Source organism: Hypanus sabinus, chromosome 13, assembly GCF_030144855.1.
Source record: "Hypanus sabinus isolate sHypSab1 chromosome 13, sHypSab1.hap1, whole genome shotgun sequence".
In the NCBI taxonomy this organism is placed as follows: Eukaryota; Metazoa; Chordata; class Chondrichthyes; order Myliobatiformes; family Dasyatidae; genus Hypanus; species Hypanus sabinus.
In genome coordinates, this window is record NC_082718.1 from 12,857,911 (window position 1) to 12,876,134 (window position 18,224).

General features: G+C 43.3%; 2 protein-coding genes across 3 annotated transcripts in view; both read right to left on the minus strand.

Moving 5' to 3' along the window:
• LOC132403449 (C-type lectin mannose-binding isoform-like) overlaps positions 1–14,250 on the minus strand; it is a 122,569-nt gene extending 108,319 nt beyond the window's left edge. For both annotated transcript variants that reach the window (XM_059986852.1, XM_059986851.1), the window contains exon 1: positions 13,941–14,250. The gene's annotated coding sequence lies outside the window, so the exon portion shown is untranslated. The remainder of the gene's footprint in view (positions 1–13,940) is intronic.
• A 566-nt stretch (positions 14,251–14,816) lies between these two features.
• Positions 14,817–17,425, minus strand: LOC132403447 (C-type lectin lectoxin-Lio2-like). Its single transcript, XM_059986850.1, has 3 exons — positions 17,176–17,425; positions 16,735–16,849; positions 14,817–15,019 (listed from the first exon to the last, which is right to left on the minus strand). The coding sequence occupies exons 1-3, from the start codon at positions 17,326–17,328 to the stop codon at positions 14,943–14,945; spliced, it is 345 nt and encodes a 114-aa protein (XP_059842833.1). The 5' UTR covers positions 17,329–17,425; the 3' UTR covers positions 14,817–14,942.
• Positions 17,426–18,224: the final 799 nt, after the last annotated feature.

The window sequence follows — 18,224 nt, forward strand, 5'->3', positions numbered from 1 at the left end:
TTGGGTTCCTTTTTTTGCTTCAAGGTTATGCACTTTGGAATGATTTGCCCTGTGGAATGAATCTTAGTTTTGTCTGTGCCTACAAACGTCACTACATCTAGAAGTCTTCAGAACTATCCACTCATCGTTTTTGGTACTGGATTCATTGGCTTGTATTTTGTAGTCGCTTTCCACTGTCTGTGGTGACTGTACTCACTTAGTTCCTCAGCCAATAATAAAGAGAATTGCATCCTGAGTGTGTGTGTTGTTGCTGTGTGAGTCCAGTTTCCAGCAGACTTCCTGTCCCACTGTTGCTCCCTCCCCGCCTCTACACTCAGTGCTGAACTGAGACGAGGGTGGCACAGACCTTGCAAAATTAACTCTTTCCCTTTGTCCAGGTCACTGCACATGGAAGTGAAATAAAGAATCTGGGGAGGGCACAGAGGGGATTTACTGGAATAGTTGCAGGGAATGAGATTTTACAACACTGTGACTAGGCTGCAGAAAAGGTAATAGCCCATAAATACCTTTGTATGAAAACCTCTGTTGTCTGTTTAAAAATCAGCTCCACAAATTATTTGTCAATTTTGCAAACAATTCTTGGTCTTTGATATTTTTCTAGAAACAGTATAATCTGACAGAATACAAGCCTTGTCCAAATCTCCATTCAATGTGACGAGGGACGGCAGGATACTGGGAGTTGAGGAATTGACTAAACTGATCATAAGAGTGAGAGAACAGATGGGAACAACACAATATTATATCCCTCCAGGAGAAGGAAATCTCTGATCTCAAACCTCTACTGCCTTATGGTTATACCCATTCATGGGAAGGCTTCGAGTGTAAACCATGAGGGAAAAGTCCAGAGCTCGAGTCCCAAAACCAGTCCGACATTGACTAGCAATGCCTGTGATGTTTCTGGTGCCAAACTGAATACGTCTTCCCTATTCCTTTGGGTTCATCAGATGCATGGAGAGGGGGAGCTTGCTACTTGGGCAACTGCTTTCTCTCCATATTGTACTGCCCAGGAGTGCATATCTAAACAGCTAGGATGTTATATCCATTGTCAGCTCTGACCAACAGAGGCTCTCAGATACCACTCTAAACCACTTGGTTCCTATTCAGTTACCAAACCGGCCTTCAGCCCTTTAAAGTCACTCTGTAAACTACATGACACAGTGTGCAACATATTTACTCTGGGTCAAGTTTATCGTCATTTGTATAATCAGAATCAGGTTTATTATCTCCAGCATGTGTCATGAAATTTGTTAACTGAGCAGCAGCAGTTCAATGCAATACATAATACAGAAGAAAAAGAAATAAATTTAAAAAGTAAATTATTAGTATGTGTATATTGAATAGATTAAAAATTGTGCAAAAACAGAAATAATATATATTAAACAAGTGAGGTATTATTCATGGATTCAATGTCCATTTAGGAATCGGATGGCAGAGGGGAAGAAGCTGTTCCTGAATCGCTGAGTGTGTGTCTTCAGGCTTCTGTACCTCCTACCTGATGGTAACAGTGAGAAAAGGGCATGTCCATGGTGCTGGGGACCTTAATAATGGACGCTGCCTTTCTCAGACACCACTCCTTGATAATGTCCTGGGTACTTTGTAAACTAGTAACCAAGATGGAGCTGATAAATTTACAAATCTCTGCAGCTTATTTTGGTCCTCAGCAGTAGCCCCTCCCTTCCACACCAGACAGTGATGCAGTCTGTGAGAATGCTCTCCACAGCTGGAGGTTGAAGCCTGATGGCAGAAACCAGGAGACTGCAGGCTGGAGACTTGTCCTGGAGATAGAGGACTGTCTGTGTGTCTGTGTGGGTTGGTGGAGGGGAGAAAAGAGACTCATTCTGCTGTTGTTGCTTCGTTATTGTTGCGTTGTGTGTTGCTCTGCTGAGCATTGTCAGGCCAATATGTACGCACTGGACTGTTTGTGGACACTTATGAAGGTTCTCCAGCACGTCCTTAGATGTGTTGGTTGTTAAAGCAAATAACACATCTCACCATTGGATTCCATGTACATGTGATAAATAAATCGAATTCTGAATCTACTGGTGAAACTTAACTATATCTTTACCCATACCTGGCCATCACCATCATCTCTATAACTGGGATCATATCTTGTCTAATCTCATCCCATGCATGCCAAAATGTGATATGTCCCCAAATGGGTATCCCCAGTTTAACACCAATAAACCAGGTACTAGAAGCATGTGCTAGTGATGTGGACAGGTTTTTTTGGTGGGTGCATCATTCCACTTACCCAGCAAGGTGACAGCCAGTCTCACTCTGTGCACAGAGTCCACCACATAGGAAAATATCATCAAGACACTTGGGCTTCACTGCTCAGTCTACTGAAGTATGGAACAGGGTAAATGGTGGTTGACTTAGGTGGAAACCATTGGACTGCCCCAAAGAAATGGTGCTCATGGAAACCTTTGAGGCTGGATTTGGGGAATCCAAGGATTTTGGGTGAGCAATTTAAAAATCTGGAGCTTTAACTTAATATAATACATAAGACATAGGACTATTCAACCCATCAAGTGTTCTCTATTATTTCATTATTGCTGATCAATTTCCCTCTCAAACCCATTGTTCTGTCTTCTCCCCATAACCTTTCACACCCTGACTAATCAAGAATCTATCAAACTCCACATTAAATGCACCCAGTGACCTGACCTCCACAACCGACTGAGCTAATGAATTCCACAGACATACCACCCCCAGCTAAAGAAATTCCTCCTTATCTCTGTTCTAAATGGACATCTCTCTATTTTGAGGCTGTGCCCTCCGGACCTAGACTCCTTGACCAATGGAAACATAATCTTCACGTATACTCTATCTGGACCTTTTAGCTGTCCAATTGAGTTCAATGAGATCCCCCCTCATACCTCTAAGTTCCACTGAGTGCATGCTTAGAGCCTTCAATTGCTGCTCATATGATAAACCTTTCATTCCTGGAATTATTCATGTTAAACTATATTGAATCCTCTCCAATGTCAGCATATCCTTTCTTAAACAGGGGGCCCCAAACTGCTCAGCATACTCCAAGTGAGGCTTCCCCAGTTTCTGATACAGCCTCAGCATTACTTCCATGCTTTTATATTCTCGTCCTCTTGAAATGAATGATTTCACCTTCATGACGACTGTTCAACCTGCAAATTAACCTTTAGGGAAACTTGCACGAGGATTTCCAAATCACTTTGCAATTCAGATGTTTGGATTCTCTCCCCATTGAGAAAATAGTCTGTGCTTTTATTCTTGCTATCAAATATACTTTCTTACAGTATATTACACCTGCCGCCTGTTTAGCTATTTTCTTACTCTGTCTAATCCCTTTTGGAGCCTCTCTGCTTCCTCAACACTACCTGCCCTCCACATATCTTCATATCATCTACAAACTTGGCCACAATGTCATTAGTTTCATCATTCAAATTGCTGACCTATTATGTAAATAGAAGTGATCCCAATACAGACCCCTGTGGCAGCTGGCAGCCAATCGAAAAGGATCTCTTTATTCCCATTCTTGCCTCAATCCAGTGAGCCAATGCCCTATCCATACTAATATATATCCAGTAACAACCTGGACTCTTATCTTGTTTAGAAAACTCATGTGCAACATCTTGTAAAAGGCCTTTTGAAAATCCAAATGCAAAAATCCACCAATCCTCCTTAGTCAATTTTCAAAGAATTCAAAGAATTCCACCAGATTTGTCAGGCAAGATTTTCCCTTAAGGAAACCTTGCTGACTTTGGCCTATTGTTTCATATGTCTCCAAAACCCCAGAACCCTATATTTAACAATCAACTCCAACATTTTCCCATCCAGTAAGATCAGGCTAAATGCCTTATGTTCTTTTCTTCTGTCTCTCTCACTCCTCTTGAAGAGTAGAGTGATATTTACAATCCTTGACTCCTCTGGAACCATGACATAATCTATCAATTCTGGAAGGATCATTGCTAATGCCTGCCAGTCTCTTCAGCTAGCTCCTTCAGAAATCTGGAGAGTATACCATCTGGTCCAGATGACTTATCTACCTTAAGACATTTCAGTTATCAGTTGATCCAACAGGGCAAAGGAGCTTTGGTTGTATTTAACTGTGGAATACTCTAGCAACCTCAGTCTTGCTTCCTTGGTTGTTTCTGAAATCTGAAGTCAGGTCCTTTAACATTAGGCTGTCAATTAAACTTTCCATTGTTCTGCTCATATGCCACAAAAACATGGTAAAGTTTCTCCAATTCAAGGGCTTTGGATGAGTAGTCAGCAGAGTAATATCAACCCAAACTAACCAATGGCACAGGGTGGCCCTGGTAAGAACCAGTTGATATCAGTTGAGTATCATTGTGAAGGTGCTTGATTTGTCATACACTGGATTCATAGGATCAAAACAAAGGAAAAGCCTCTGCATCAAATCAGAACCCAAAACATGCTCAGCTCCAGGGTACAAATTGATAAAACAATAGGATGGCACCATATCAAAGAACCTAACATGAAAGGAAGAGTAACACTGATGTTGCCATTTTGTGTATGTCCAGTGAATCCACTACGATAACCAACAGTAGCCTCATTTTTCTAGTTGCTGGTGCCAATTTGGATGTGTCGAGAATAATGTGGGAGCCTCCTGTGTCGAAGAGGAATATGTAAGGTGGCATTTTCCCACACCATCCACTAGAGGTCTCCCAACACCATCCCACCTGACACTAGAAACCCCGAGGAAAGCCACAGCAGTCAGGTCTCTGGTATTGAGTGTGGCTCTGGGGCTCAGAAGATAAGTGGGGAGAAGAGGCATGCAGTAGCGATACGGAACAGACAGGAGATTTTCTGAACAATAACAAAACTCTGAGAAGGTATGTTGCCTCCCTGGTGCCTCAAGCAAGACTCACTTAAGTTTATTTTGCATGCTGAGTCTGTGGTAAGGAAGGCAAATGGAATGACTGTATTCATTCCGTAACAACTAGAATATAAAAGCAAGGAATTAATTCTGAGGCTTAATAAGGCATTAGTCAGACCACACTTGGAGTATGATGAGCAGTTTTGAGCCCCTTATCTAAGAAAATATATGCTGGCATTGGGAGTGGGGGATCAGTTGTGGAAGAATGATTGTGGGAATTAATGCATTAGTGTATGTGGAGTGTTTGATGGCTCTACATCTGTACTCACTGGCGTTTAGAAGAATGAGGGGGATTTCATTAAAACCTCAAGTTTTGAAAGGCCAAGTTAGAGTAGATATGCAGAAGTTGTTTTCTAGAATGAGAGAGTCTAGGACCAAAATGAACAGATTCAGAATAGAGGAACACCCTGTTAGAACAGAGAAGAGGAGGAATCTATTCAGCCAGGGGTAGTGAGTCAGTGCAATTCATTGCCACAGATGGCTATGGAGGTCAAGTCAGCAGGTATATTTAAAGTGGAGATTGATAGGTTCTTGATTAGTCAGGGTATCAAAGGTAACAGGAAGAAAGCAGGAGAATGGTGTTGAGAGAGATAATAAATCAGGCATGATGGAAAATTCTAGGCAGTTTCTAGAGTAGGTTACATGGGCAGCATGACATTGTGGGCTGAAGGGCCTGTAATGTGCAATAGTTCTATGTTCTAATGGCAGCACAGGCTCAAAGGGCTGAATGGCCTAATTCTGCTCCTATGTAATGTGGTTTTATGAGTAAGGATAGCAGCAACAACTCCATCAAAATGATTCTAAACTCAGGCACCCAAGGAAGTTTGAGTCCTCAGTCCCCTATACTCCTCTCATTACACTCATGACGAGCGTTATCAGATTCTGCACCAACTCCATCTAGATGTTTGCTGATAATCCCACTGTAGTGTGTAGTGAAGTAGATAAAAAGTTCAGTGACGTGTTGTCCTGACAACAACCTTTCCCCAATGTCAGCAAAACAGAAGAGCTGGTCATTGATTTGAAGAGGTGGGCAGTGCACATGCTCCTGTCCACATCACCGGTGTTGAGATTGAGAGGGTTGTGAGCTTTAAGCATGGACAAGAAAGCTCATTATTGCCTCTGCTTCCTCTGGAGACACATTTTTCACATGACCCTTACCAATTTTTACAAAGAGCATTCTACTTGGATTCATATTGGTAACTGCTCTGTATGTGTCCACAAGAAACTGGAGAGAGTTGTGTACACAGCTCAGTACATCACAGAAACCAGCCTCCCCTCTGTGGACTCTGTCTACACTACTTGCAGCCTCAGTAAAGAGTGAGCATAATCACAGACCCCACCCGTCCCATACATTCTCTCTTCTCTCCTCTCCTGTTTGGCAGAAGATACAAAAGCCTGAAAGCACATACCACCAGGCTCACGGACAGTTTCTATCCCACTGATATCAGACTCCTGAATGGACCTCTTGTATTCTTAACCTCACATCTACTTCGTTATGAACTTTCACTTCATTGTTTACCAGCACTGCACTTTCTCTGTAGCTTTTACACTTTATTCTGCATTGTTACTGTTTTACTTCATTCCCCTTCAATGCAGTGTGTAATGATGTGATTGATATGAACAGTAGTACAAGACAAACCTTTCAGTGTATCTTGATAAACCAATTCCAGTTACAGAGAAAGTTTAGTGCAGAAGGGCCAAAAGGTGAAAGGCTACAACGAGGTAGATTGTGCTGTGTCTATATTTCTAAATAACAGAATGCAGAATAATGTGTAATGGCTACAGAAAAAGTACGTGCTATTCAGTCGTTAAGTCAAGTCCAACTCTTTGTGACCTCATGGACTCCAGCACATCAAGCAGTCTTATAGGAAACTGCCTCTCTATGATCTTCCAAGGTCATATGCATTGTCTGAGTAATATTATTTATGCATTGTAGCCTCTGTCATCCTCTCCTTCTTTTACCTTCTGTTTTACCTAACATGAGAGTCTTCTCCAAGGAGTCTTGTCTTCTCATGATGTGGCCAAAATGTTTGTGCTTTTGTCTCACAATCAAGCCTCCAAGGGTGCAGTCTGGCTGTACTTCTTCAAGTATTGACCTGTTGGATCTTTTTGCCACCCAACAAACTCTTAACACTTGCCTCCATCATCCAATTTCAAAGGCATCAATTCTTTTGTTTTCAGCCTTACTAATAGTCTAGCTCTCACAGCCATACATCACAACTGGAAATACCATAGACTTGACTATATGAATCTTTGTAGACAATGTCATGTCTCTGCTCTTCAGTATTTTATCGAACTTTACCATTGCTGCCCTCCACAGTAGTAAGTGCCATTTAATGTTGCGGCTGCAGTTACCATCTATAGAAATCTTTGAACTGAGGAAGACAGATCAGTCACAGCTTCCACTTTCTTTCCATTTATTATCACAGAGTCAATAGGGCTGGTTGACATAATCTTGGTTTTCTTAATTTTGGTAAACAAGCCAGCTTTTGCACTTTCTTCTTTCACTTTGATTAGAAGATTCCTCAGATCCTCTTCACTTTCAGCCATTAGAGTGGTATCATCTGTTTATCTGAGATTGTTAATATTTTGTCTGGCAATTTTCATTCCAACATTTGAGTCCTCTAGACCAGCATTGCTCACGATGTGTTCAGCATATAGATTAAGTAAGTAGGGTAACAATATGCAACCTTGTCGTACCCCTTTCCCAATCTTGAACCAGTTTGTTGTTCTGTGTTCAATTCTAAATGTTGTTTCTCAATCTTCATACAATGTTTCTCATAAGGCAGATCAAGTGCCCAGGTATCCCCATTTCTTTAAGGATATGCCATAGTTTATTATGGTCCTCTCTGTTGAAGGCCTTAGAGTAGCCAATAAAACATAGATAAATAATTTTCTGGAATTCCCTCGATGTCTCCATTATTCAGCATAGGTTAGCAATTTGGTCTCTGGTGTCTCTGTCAATTATACAACCAGCTTGCACATGTGGTAGTTCTTGTTCCATATTTTGGTGGAGTTTTGTTTGCATGATCTTCAGCATTACCTTGCCAGCATGAGAAGCTAGTGGAATTCTTTGGTAATTTGAACATTGTTGGGAACTGGAATATAACTGGAAGGCTATTGTTGTGTTTTCCACATCTGCTGGCAAATTGCATGCAACTTTTTTACAGCACCACCTTTTAAATTTTCAACAATTCAACTGGAATCCTGTCTCATCCTGCAGCCTTATTATTGGCAAAGTTTTCTATCACCCATTCAACTTCACTTTCCAGAATCTCCAGCTCTAGATCATTGAAAGAGTCATTGCAGGTGTCTTCACTGTTGGGATCTTTCCTGTACAGTTCTTCTGTGTATTCCTGTCATCTCTTTTTGATGTCATCTGCTTCTGCAAGGTCCTTCCCTTCTTTGTCTTTTGCTATACTCGTTTTTGCATGAAATGCTCCTTTGATTTCTCTAATCTTCTTGAATAGATCTACCTTCTCTCCTCTTCGTGGACTGTTATCTTGTCGTAGTGAGGGGGCTTGAGTATCTCAGTGATGCTGTGAGCTATCCCATGTAGAGCTACTCAAGATGGATCGGTCACAGCAGAGAGGTCAGGTTAAATATAGTCCACTGGATAAGGAAAAGGCAACCCACTCCAGAATTTTCGAAGAAGACCTTATGGATAAAAGTAACCAGAGATATATGAGAATGACACCAGACGATGAGCCCTGCAGGTCTGAAGGTGCCCAACTGCTAATGCGGAAGAACAGAGGACAAGTATGAGTAGTACCAGAGCTAATGGTGTGGTTGGACTATAGTTGAAAGGATGTCCAACTGTTGACGTGCCTGGAAATGTAAAGAAGCTTCAATGTTGTAAAGACCGATACACCATTGGAGCCCGGAATGTAAGATCTATGTATCAAGGTAAACTAGATGTGGTCAAAAGTGAGATGGCAAGACTACGCATTGACATATTGGGAATTAACAAACAGAAATGGACTGAAATGGGTCATTGTACATCAGACATTTGTCAGCTCTTCTGTGGACAGGAAACATGCAGAAAGAATGGAATGGCTTTAATTGTCAAAGAGAAAGGACAGAGCAGATAAACAAAATGGTGCAAGATCATAACAAGGTAGATAGTCAGCTCCAGATTCCAGCATATTGTACTCAGAGAAACATTTTGTAACCCCCTGGGTCGCCTCAGGCTCGCTCAGCTTATTCTTGTCTAGGGGGAGCAGCCTTCGGCCCCGCCAAACTGGGTAATCAGCTGGTGTGGATGCTGTGTGATGTCCCCACCTCACCCAAAAACAGACAGTACACCATATGCGATTAAATGAGTACAATTTATAAAGGTTGCTATAACTAAGTGATTAATAACGATACAGTATATATGAAGAGAAAAAAAATAAAGAAAAGGCGCCAAACTTATCAAAGTCCAAACCACTTCGTGCACAACTGTTGGAGTTCAATTTCTGAAGTCTTCTGGCCACCATTCGAACCCCTCCGAACTCCTCGACTCGCAGCTCAGGACCCTCCGAGTGGTCAACCAAGCACATCTAGCTTCATCCCCCCTCCTTGGAGAACCTCCTGGCCTCGGACCCCCGCTTGGGGTCCGATCCTTGCCCAACTTACAGCATTGCGTCCTCTCTCTCAACCCCCTCGCGCCGATCTGCCCAAAAGCCCGTCAACAAAAGCTTACAAACTCAGAAGAAAGAACATTAATCCCCATTTGGTTTACAAAGGAATACCATTCTCGTTATCAGTAAATTAGCATTCCTGCTAGTTAACAAAAAGAAGAAACCCTTTCCCAACAGTAACAAAGAAAAAAGAAGAAACCCCCTTTACACTCTCCCTCCACCAAATAAAAGTCATGTCCTCATGACTACTAAATAACTCGCCACCTTTCCTGCCAACACACCGTAACCCAAGCACAAACAGTGACATCTCCTCCCCACACAGTAAACCTCACGCCCTGTTTTTCAGGCGCTACTTAGGCCAACTATCTGGGAGTTCCCTAACCCTTCTGAGACCTCCGTATCCCTCCCCTAAACCCTTCAGGCTCGGACACAACTGGGGATACCTTGGGCCCACTACCAACTCCTCTCTCAACCTCTCACTCATGCCCCACACTGCACACAGCTAACTCTCCCCGCTACACCTGACTCAATGGGAGAAGGGCCAAAGGTCTCTTCCTCAATCGAGGGAAAGTCAGCAAAAGGCAGCATGTACCACACATCCAGCACATCATCCATCGAATTTGTATTCTTCCTCATTTCTGTGATCAGTAGCTGCTGTTTGATCTTCTCCAAATGGAAACATGTGGCCTGCACTGCCCCCGCAGTCTCTTCAGCCTCCTGTTCAGTATTCACTGCACTTCTCTCCAGCTTTTTCTTCCTCATGACTTCTTCCAGATCAACTTTCAGGTTTTGCACTTCATTTGAACTGTCGATGGTCATCTTCAGGTTCCCTTCAAGCTTCCACTTCTCTCTTCTGAGATTTGTCTGTAATTTCTTCACCTCTGCAAACTCCCCTCTCTGGGTTCTCAGTTTGCTATTACCCTCAGTCAGACAACTTTCTTCATTCTCTCCAACTTGTAAGTCTTCCGAATGGTTCCAGATCACTTTCTCCAGTCTCTCCGTCTTCATTTCAAACTTGATTCCGTAGAGACAGTCACTCACTAGCTGCGACCTTCGCCAGCCCTGGCACATGTCCAGAAAACACTTTAACTCGGTAGTTCTCAGCTGTTCCTGCAACGACCTCACTTCATATTCTCCTGAGGCAAATCCAAATACCAAGAGATCATCCACATACACCAAAACTCCAAACGCCTCCATATCCCCTATGGTCTTCCACCTGCCCCGCAGGAAGGTTGCAAGGGCTCCAGATATGCCCTGTGGCATCTTTTCGGACCCAAAGACTCCTAGGGAATTTATAACGGCCGTCTTCTCCTTGTCAGCCCCACTCATCGGGATCTGGCAACATCCACTCCTCAGATCCAGCACCTTAAACCACATCGCACCACTCAGACAGGCCATCGCCTCTCCGGCCCTCAGGACCATATTCTGGTCACTGACAGTGCGCCTCTTCAGCGCAATATAATCCACACACACGCTGCCTACGTCTTCCACGGCTTCAGGGGCCAGTTGCCGCAACACCTCTCTCTCCAAGGTGTCTTCAGCAGTCAACTCCCCTCCCTCGTGGTATTTCGCAGTGTCTACTAAGAGGGTCTCACCCTCAGATACTTCCCCCAGGCCGTACCACCACTGGCTCTTGTTTGAATTCGGTATCGGCCCAATGCTGCTACACACGTCCGCACAAGCAGCTCGAAACTCTGGGTGCATCGACAATGCCTCCAAACAGCGCTCACCCGCCTCCTCCGGGCAGGCCCCCAAGCGCACCAGCAGGATTTTGGTACTTTTTCGAACAGAAACGCGGCCCATCTCAACAGTGTCCGGACACATCAGCATTAACGATTCATGAACCTCAGTCTCCTCCACATTTGCCTCTAAGAACTCCATTTTCACTGACCAACAACCATTGTCTGAATAATCAATGGCACTGGTACCCCGAATCTCCAGTGTCCTCAATGTCGTCAAGGGTAAATGTTTCCAATAACGGTTATAAAACAAACTGTACAGCAACTTAACCGGCCCCCCGGTGCCGAGGATGGCTTTAACTTGACTTCCATCCATCCGTAACAACACCTGTGCGCGTGGCCCCTCTAAGCCTTCAGGAATAGGGTCTGCTCCTTTCGGGAGTTCGTTGGTACATTGCTGGGAACGTGCTCCCCTAGAGGCCCCAAGCCGTTCCCCCACTGGGCCTCCTCTAAGTTTCCCGACACCTCTCGAATCAACGGAACAACTGATCCCCTTGACAGATCCCCTTGGCACCACAAGCAATATATCTGCCCCCCTAGGCAAAAAGGGATACCCTAAAAACTTCCCACCAATCTCCTGCCACGGATATGATAAGCCCCCCAGCTGCGGCATTTGACTTCCAGTCGAACCACACGCATTTTCCCACACTTTCCCAGAATTGGCAGCGGTCACTTCGAGGTAATTGCGCCTGACAGTTCTAACAAAGTCACCAGCCCGCCTACTCAAACTTTCAAACAGTCCATGTCGCTTTCCCTCAGCCAAGCACTGCCACTCACCCAGCAACTGAGGGGTCCGCTCCGCCCACGCCTCCACCCCTTTAGGGCTGGACATTATTCCAACAACCGGGCGGAGCTCACCACTGCTGAAACATCCCAATATGTCACTCCTCACTCTCCAAACAGTACGGACAACCCATGGTCCCACCACCATTTCATCAGCACTAGTCAGAACTCGAACAGTGACCTCCAGGCTACCAACAGCAGCCACCCCACCCAACACACACGCAGCGATAACCAGCAATCGCACACCCACAAAGGTACACCAGCTCTTCACCGCAGACACAATTTAAAGAGGGTGATCACACAGCTTCCACAGAAATCAACCCCGGACGAGCACCCCACAATGTAACCCCCTGGGTCGCCTCAGGCTCGCTCAGCTTATTCTCGCCTAGGGGGAGCAGCCTTCGGCCCCGCCAAACTGGGTAATCAGCTGGTGTGGATGCTGTGTGATGTCCCCGCCTCGCCCAAAAACAGACAGTACACCATAGGCGATTAAATGAGTACAATTTATAAAGGTTGCTATAACTAAGTGATTAATAACGATACAGTATATATGAAGAGAAAAAAAATAAAGAAAAGGCGCCAAACTTATCAAAGTCCAAACCATTTCGTGCACAACCTTTGGAGCTCAATTTCTGAAGTCTTCTGGCCACCATTCGATCCCCTCTGAACTCCTCGACTCGCAGCTCAGGACCCTCCGAGTGGTCAACCAAGCACATCTAGCTTCATCCCCCCTCCTTGGAGAACCTCCTGGACTCGGACCCCCGCTTGGGGTCCGATCCTTGCCCAACTTACAGCATTGCGTCCTCTCTCTCGACCCCCTTGCGCTGATCTGCCCAAAAGCCCGTCAACAAAAGCTTACAGACTCAGAAGAAAGAACATTAATCCCCATTTGGTTTATAGAGGAATACCATTCTCGTTATCAGTAAATTAGCATTCCTGCTAGTTAACAAAAAGAAGAAACCCTTTCCCAACAGTAACAAAGAAAAAAGAAGAAACCCCCTTTACAATTTGATAATATTATAACAATGGAATAAAAGCTGTTTTTGATCCTGATGGTACATACTTCAGGCTGTGTATCTTCTGCTCAACAGAAAAAGGAAGAAGAGAGAATGTGCAGGGTGAGTGCTGTCTTTGATTATGCTGGCTGCTTTACTGAGGCAGTGAAAAGTGTAGACAGGCTCCGTGGAGAGGAGGTTGGTTTCCCTGATGTGCTGAGCTATGACCGCAACTCACTGCAGAGAGCAGTCGACACAGCCCAGTCCACCATGGACACGGCTGTCCTTATCATCAAGAGCATCTACATGAGGCACTGCTTCAGGAAAGCAGCATCTATCCTTAAATATCCTCACCATCTGGGCCATCCCCTCTGCTTGCTGGTAAAGTCAAGCAGGAGATGCAAAAGTCTGAAATGCCACACCACCAGGTTCAGGAACATCTTCTGTTCTACAACCAACAGAGTTTTCAAAGGTTCATTTATTATCAAAGCATGTATCCATATGCAACTCCATTTTTTTTTCTTTTCCAAGTAGCCATGAAACAAAGAAAGAACATAAAATCATTTGGAGAGAGACATCAAATTCCACCCCACACACAAAAAGAACGGCTTCCTGATCATCAACCCTCAAAACTCCCCTCCCTCTGCACATAATTGGACAAGCACATCGACTCCCAAAACAATCCCTCCCCTGTACAAATAACTAACAGAACATCAAAGCCAAATACCCTCCCTCGCAAAAAAAAACGGAAAAGAAACAGGCGATAAAAAACACAATATAAAAACCATAAATCTGAAAATGTCCAGAGTCCATAAACACAGTAGTCCAGTGCATAAACACAGAGACATGACACCACCCTCCGATATCACTGACATTCATCGAAGAGACAGGGACACCACACGAGGCAGAGAGGCCTACCCACCTGCCACAGCAAGCCTCACAGTGAAAGGACGCTCATTGTTTCCTTCTTAGCAGCGATCAAAATGAGGCAGTCGGCACTGAACAACCATTTGCCATCAGAATTCACTTAATACCTTAACCTTCCTTAATGTTTTATCAGCTCACACCCCGTCTCAAAGTTTATTCGCATCAAGGCTGTCTGAGTACACACTTGCTTCCTGTAATCTTCACTCCCTCATACAATCGCATCAATGGGACACTATGGAACATAGCTTGTTTCACTGCCATCTTGCTTTGCACAGCCAATTTCTTCACTGTTTTGTATAAGGGAGGTATTGTTTATTTGTAATTTCCTGTTGAGTTATGTAAAATGTAAGTACTGTGTGTTGTCTGAATCTACATGCCTGTGACGCTGCTGCAAATTTTTCATTGTATCTGAAATTCACTGTACTTATGCATACGACAATAAACTTGACCTGCAGTAAGTATGTAGACCACAATGTCGTCTAGTTTACTGACTGACTTTAAAGGGCTGAATGTCAGTACAGTAACCAAACAAGAACTACATGGGTTGGAGTGGTGTAATGTTGAATTATTCCCACCATCCATTTCATTGTTTATTTTTTTTGGGCTCATTTCATCTTCTGCATCCTAGCCACAGTGTTGTAAATTCTCATTCCCTGTAACTATTCCAGTAAATCTCCGTTGTGTCCTCCGCAGAATCTTCATTTCACTCCAGTATGTGGTGAACAGGACTGAGCACATAAAGTGTGGGTGAAGGGAAAAAGTTAGCTTTGCAAAGTCTGAGCTGCATTCTTCTCAGTGCAGCACTGAGTGCAGAGGAGGCATGAAAGCAACAGTGGGACAGGATGTCTGCTGGAAACTGGACTCACACAGCTCAGGATGCAATTCTCTTTATTATTGGCTGAGAAACTAAATGAGTACAATCACCACAGCAATCTACAAATAAATCAAAGCACTGAATCCACTGATGGAAATGATGAGTGGATGGTTCTGTAGTCTTCTAAATACAGTGAAGTTTGTAAGCACCAACAAGACCAAGATTCGTGTCACAGGACAAATCATTCCAGTATGGAGTACCTTGAAGCAGAGAAAAAGAATCCAACATTGACCTGTTAGTTCACAAGCATAATGTTGCAGATGCTGAAAATCTGAAAATAATTCTGGAAATGCTCAGTCGGCATGGCAGCATGTGTGGACAGAGAAACAGGAAAGTCATTATTGGATATATTATCTCTATTTCTCTATCCACAGATGATGCCTTACCTGCTAAATGTTTTCAGCATTTACTGCTTCCTGTTTAATCTAAATATTTCCTTTTTTTGAGTCAGGGTCTATGAACCATAAATGTTTTTTGACCTTAACCCACGTGTTGCTTGTAAACAAAAGGAGTCAATTTATACTGTGGTCAGAGTGAGTGTTGCTGAACCCTGACATCTCACATAATTCACTGGGGACCTAGACTGTTCCAGACTGAAGTGGCTGGGCTCACCCTGGGCTGGAATCCCCTGTGTGGGCTGGACAACATGCCTATCCCATCATAGCTAAATGGGTCATCACTATTTCATGGGAGCAGGGTTTGGAATCTCTGGAATGTAGAGGATGGAACATAATATTTCTGGTTTCAACTTTGCTTAGAAAAGTTTTTATTCCATTATGATATGAGGTGTTAACTGGAGGCACATGATTAGGTCAGGGGATCAGAGGTGGTGAAGGTTAGTAACTTTATGTTCCTCAACATTACCATTTCAAAGAATGAGTCCTGAGTCCAAAACTTAAATGGCATTACAAAGAAGGCAGTGCAGCCGCTCTGCTTCCTTGGAAAGGGTGTGAACATTTAGCATGTCATCTAAAAAGCTGATTTACTTCTATAGATGCATGATAAAAAGTATATATACTAACTGGAATGGAAACACCAATAACTTTGAACAGAAAAGCCTACAAATGTTAGTGGATATGGCTCAGTCCATCACAGGTAATGCTCTCTCCACCACTGAACACATTTACAAGGCTTGCTATCACAGGAAATCATCTAACATTATTAAGGAGCCCCCACCATCCCGGCCATGCACTCTTCTTGCTGCTACCATCAGGATGGAGATACAGATGCCTTAGGTCCCACTTTATTAAGAACTGGCATTCCCTCAGCCACCATGTTCCTGAACCATCCCAACACTGAACTGCTACCACAACCTATGGAATCACTTTCAAGGACTCTACAACTCATGTTCTCAATATTAGTTATTTACCTACCATTATTATTTGGTTCTTTGTTTCTTTTGTATTTGCACAATTTATTATCTTTTGCACATTGGTTCTCTGTCTGTCTTTGTGGGTAGATTTTCATTGACTATTTTGTATTTATTTATATTTACTGTGAATGCCGATAAGCAAATGATATTAAATTTTCTTTGTACTTCATACTTTGAATTTCTTTATCTGCAGTGATACAAACATGATATTCCATCTCTTGTATGTTGTTCCACCTACAAGCTCACACTGAGTTGAAACTGACTAAGGAACGAAGGGTTTTCATTGTGAAGTATTAATTCTGTTGCTCTCTCCATAGATGCTGCCTGACATACTGAGTAGTTGGTGAAAATGCTGTTTTTTATTCATCTTCATACACGGACTGTTCCCCTGTCCCTGCAATACATCCCATTTATCCTCCTCTAACTGCTGGGCAATGAGCCCAGTTCTGCTGAGCATGGGGCTGGTTCATTCCACAGGCCTCTTCAATACTGTGTCTGAAATGAACTTCAAATAAATAACATTCCTCTCACTGTTACACTTACCTGTAAAATAATCAATCCGCACACAGTCTTCATTGCTTTGGTAATCATCAGGCTGACCTCCAACCCATGTTGTATAAGTGTAGTCAGTTCCATCAATCCACGTGAAATTCCCTTCCTGTGGGATATAAATCAGTGATTATTTCTGTGGGAACGCTGAGTAACCTGTCACTTAATGGTACAGGGAGGAGCTGGACCTGAGTCACAGTGAGACCAGAATATGAGCAGACAGGGGAAATGGGGCAGTGAATGAGATTTTAAATGACAGACTGTCAGGGTGGGGAAATCTCATGGAAGTAACAATACACAAACTGATCTCACAAACACCAAAGGAACAAATGACAGAAGAACTTAAGAGGACTGCACATGAATAGACACAGACAACAAAACAAAATGGGTATTGGAGATGGGACATTAAAAGGGAGCTGTGGACAATATAATCACCCAAAAGTATGTGGAACTAGCTCCAGAGGAAGTAGTTGAAGCAGGTATAATAGTGTCTTTTAAGAAAAACTTGAACAGGTACAGGCATGGATGAAACTTAGAGGAAATGGGACAGGAAATTGGGACCAGCTGGGTGGACACCATGGTTAACATGGACTAGTTGAGCTAGAGAAGCCTGAATCCTTGCAGTAATGTTCTCTAATCCGATAACTCTGTAATCCTGGTCTGACCAGACCTGCTGTACTGTGAACTGTTCCGTTTCACTGTTACATAAATAACTCAGAGGCACTGGAGCAGTGAACTGATCACAAAACACGGAGGCAAGCAAGATCGAACAGGCTGAGGCTGTGATTGAGGGGTGAGAAGCCTAGGGCATCCTCAATATGAAGGATTAATAGGTGGATGTGAAGAGGATATTTTCTCTTATATGTGAAACCAGGTTTACTGGTGATAAATGTAAAATAGTCACCAATAAGTCAGGAGAGAACAGATGGAAATCTTCTTGGCTTGGGTTTGGTGGTCAGGTGGAGCTCTGGACCACAAATAATTAAAGCAGAAAGCACAGATGCATTTAAAAGAGAAAGGAACAGATGGAAGTGTTGATGGGATTGGATGAAGGGAGGGGAAGGCTCCTGAGGAACAATAACATTATCGCAGAAGTTACTATTAAAGTTGCAACTTTAAAATGTAAAGGTTTGTTTAAAATGACTGTAACTGAAAGCCGTGAAAATGAATTTGCAGATGAAACTACAAAAACAGCAGCTGGAGAAGGAATAAAGAAAATTGAGAAATGGAAGAAAAAGAAACCAAGTTAAACAGACAAACATGCAAGATATCCAAGAAACGCAAGATCAGTGCTCTAATGGAGAAGCATGGTACAGGGTCATAAATGGAGGGTTATTAAACGACGATGAGCATGGATACCAGTGAGAGACTAGTAGCCCCGGCTGAGCAGCTTTCTTAGCTGGCACACTAACTACACATTGGAGTGCTAAAGGTGGTCAACTGATTCTCCCAATGGTGGTGGAATCCAAAGTTCAGAGTGTAAG

Excerpts from the sequence above, each read along its gene's own strand:
- LOC132403447 (XM_059986850.1), bottom strand. The coding sequence starts at position 17,328 with ATGTTAACCATGGTGTCCACCCAGCTGGTCCCAATTTCCTGTCCCATT. Across the intron at positions 16,850-17,175 it reads CTAGTTCCACATACTTTTGG|GAAGGGAATTTCACGTGGAT; the intron begins GTGATTATATTG and ends TATATCCCACAG. Across the intron at positions 15,020-16,734 it reads GCGGATTGATTATTTTACAG|GTACTCCATACTGGAATGAT; the intron begins GTAAGTGTAACA and ends CTCTGCTTCAAG.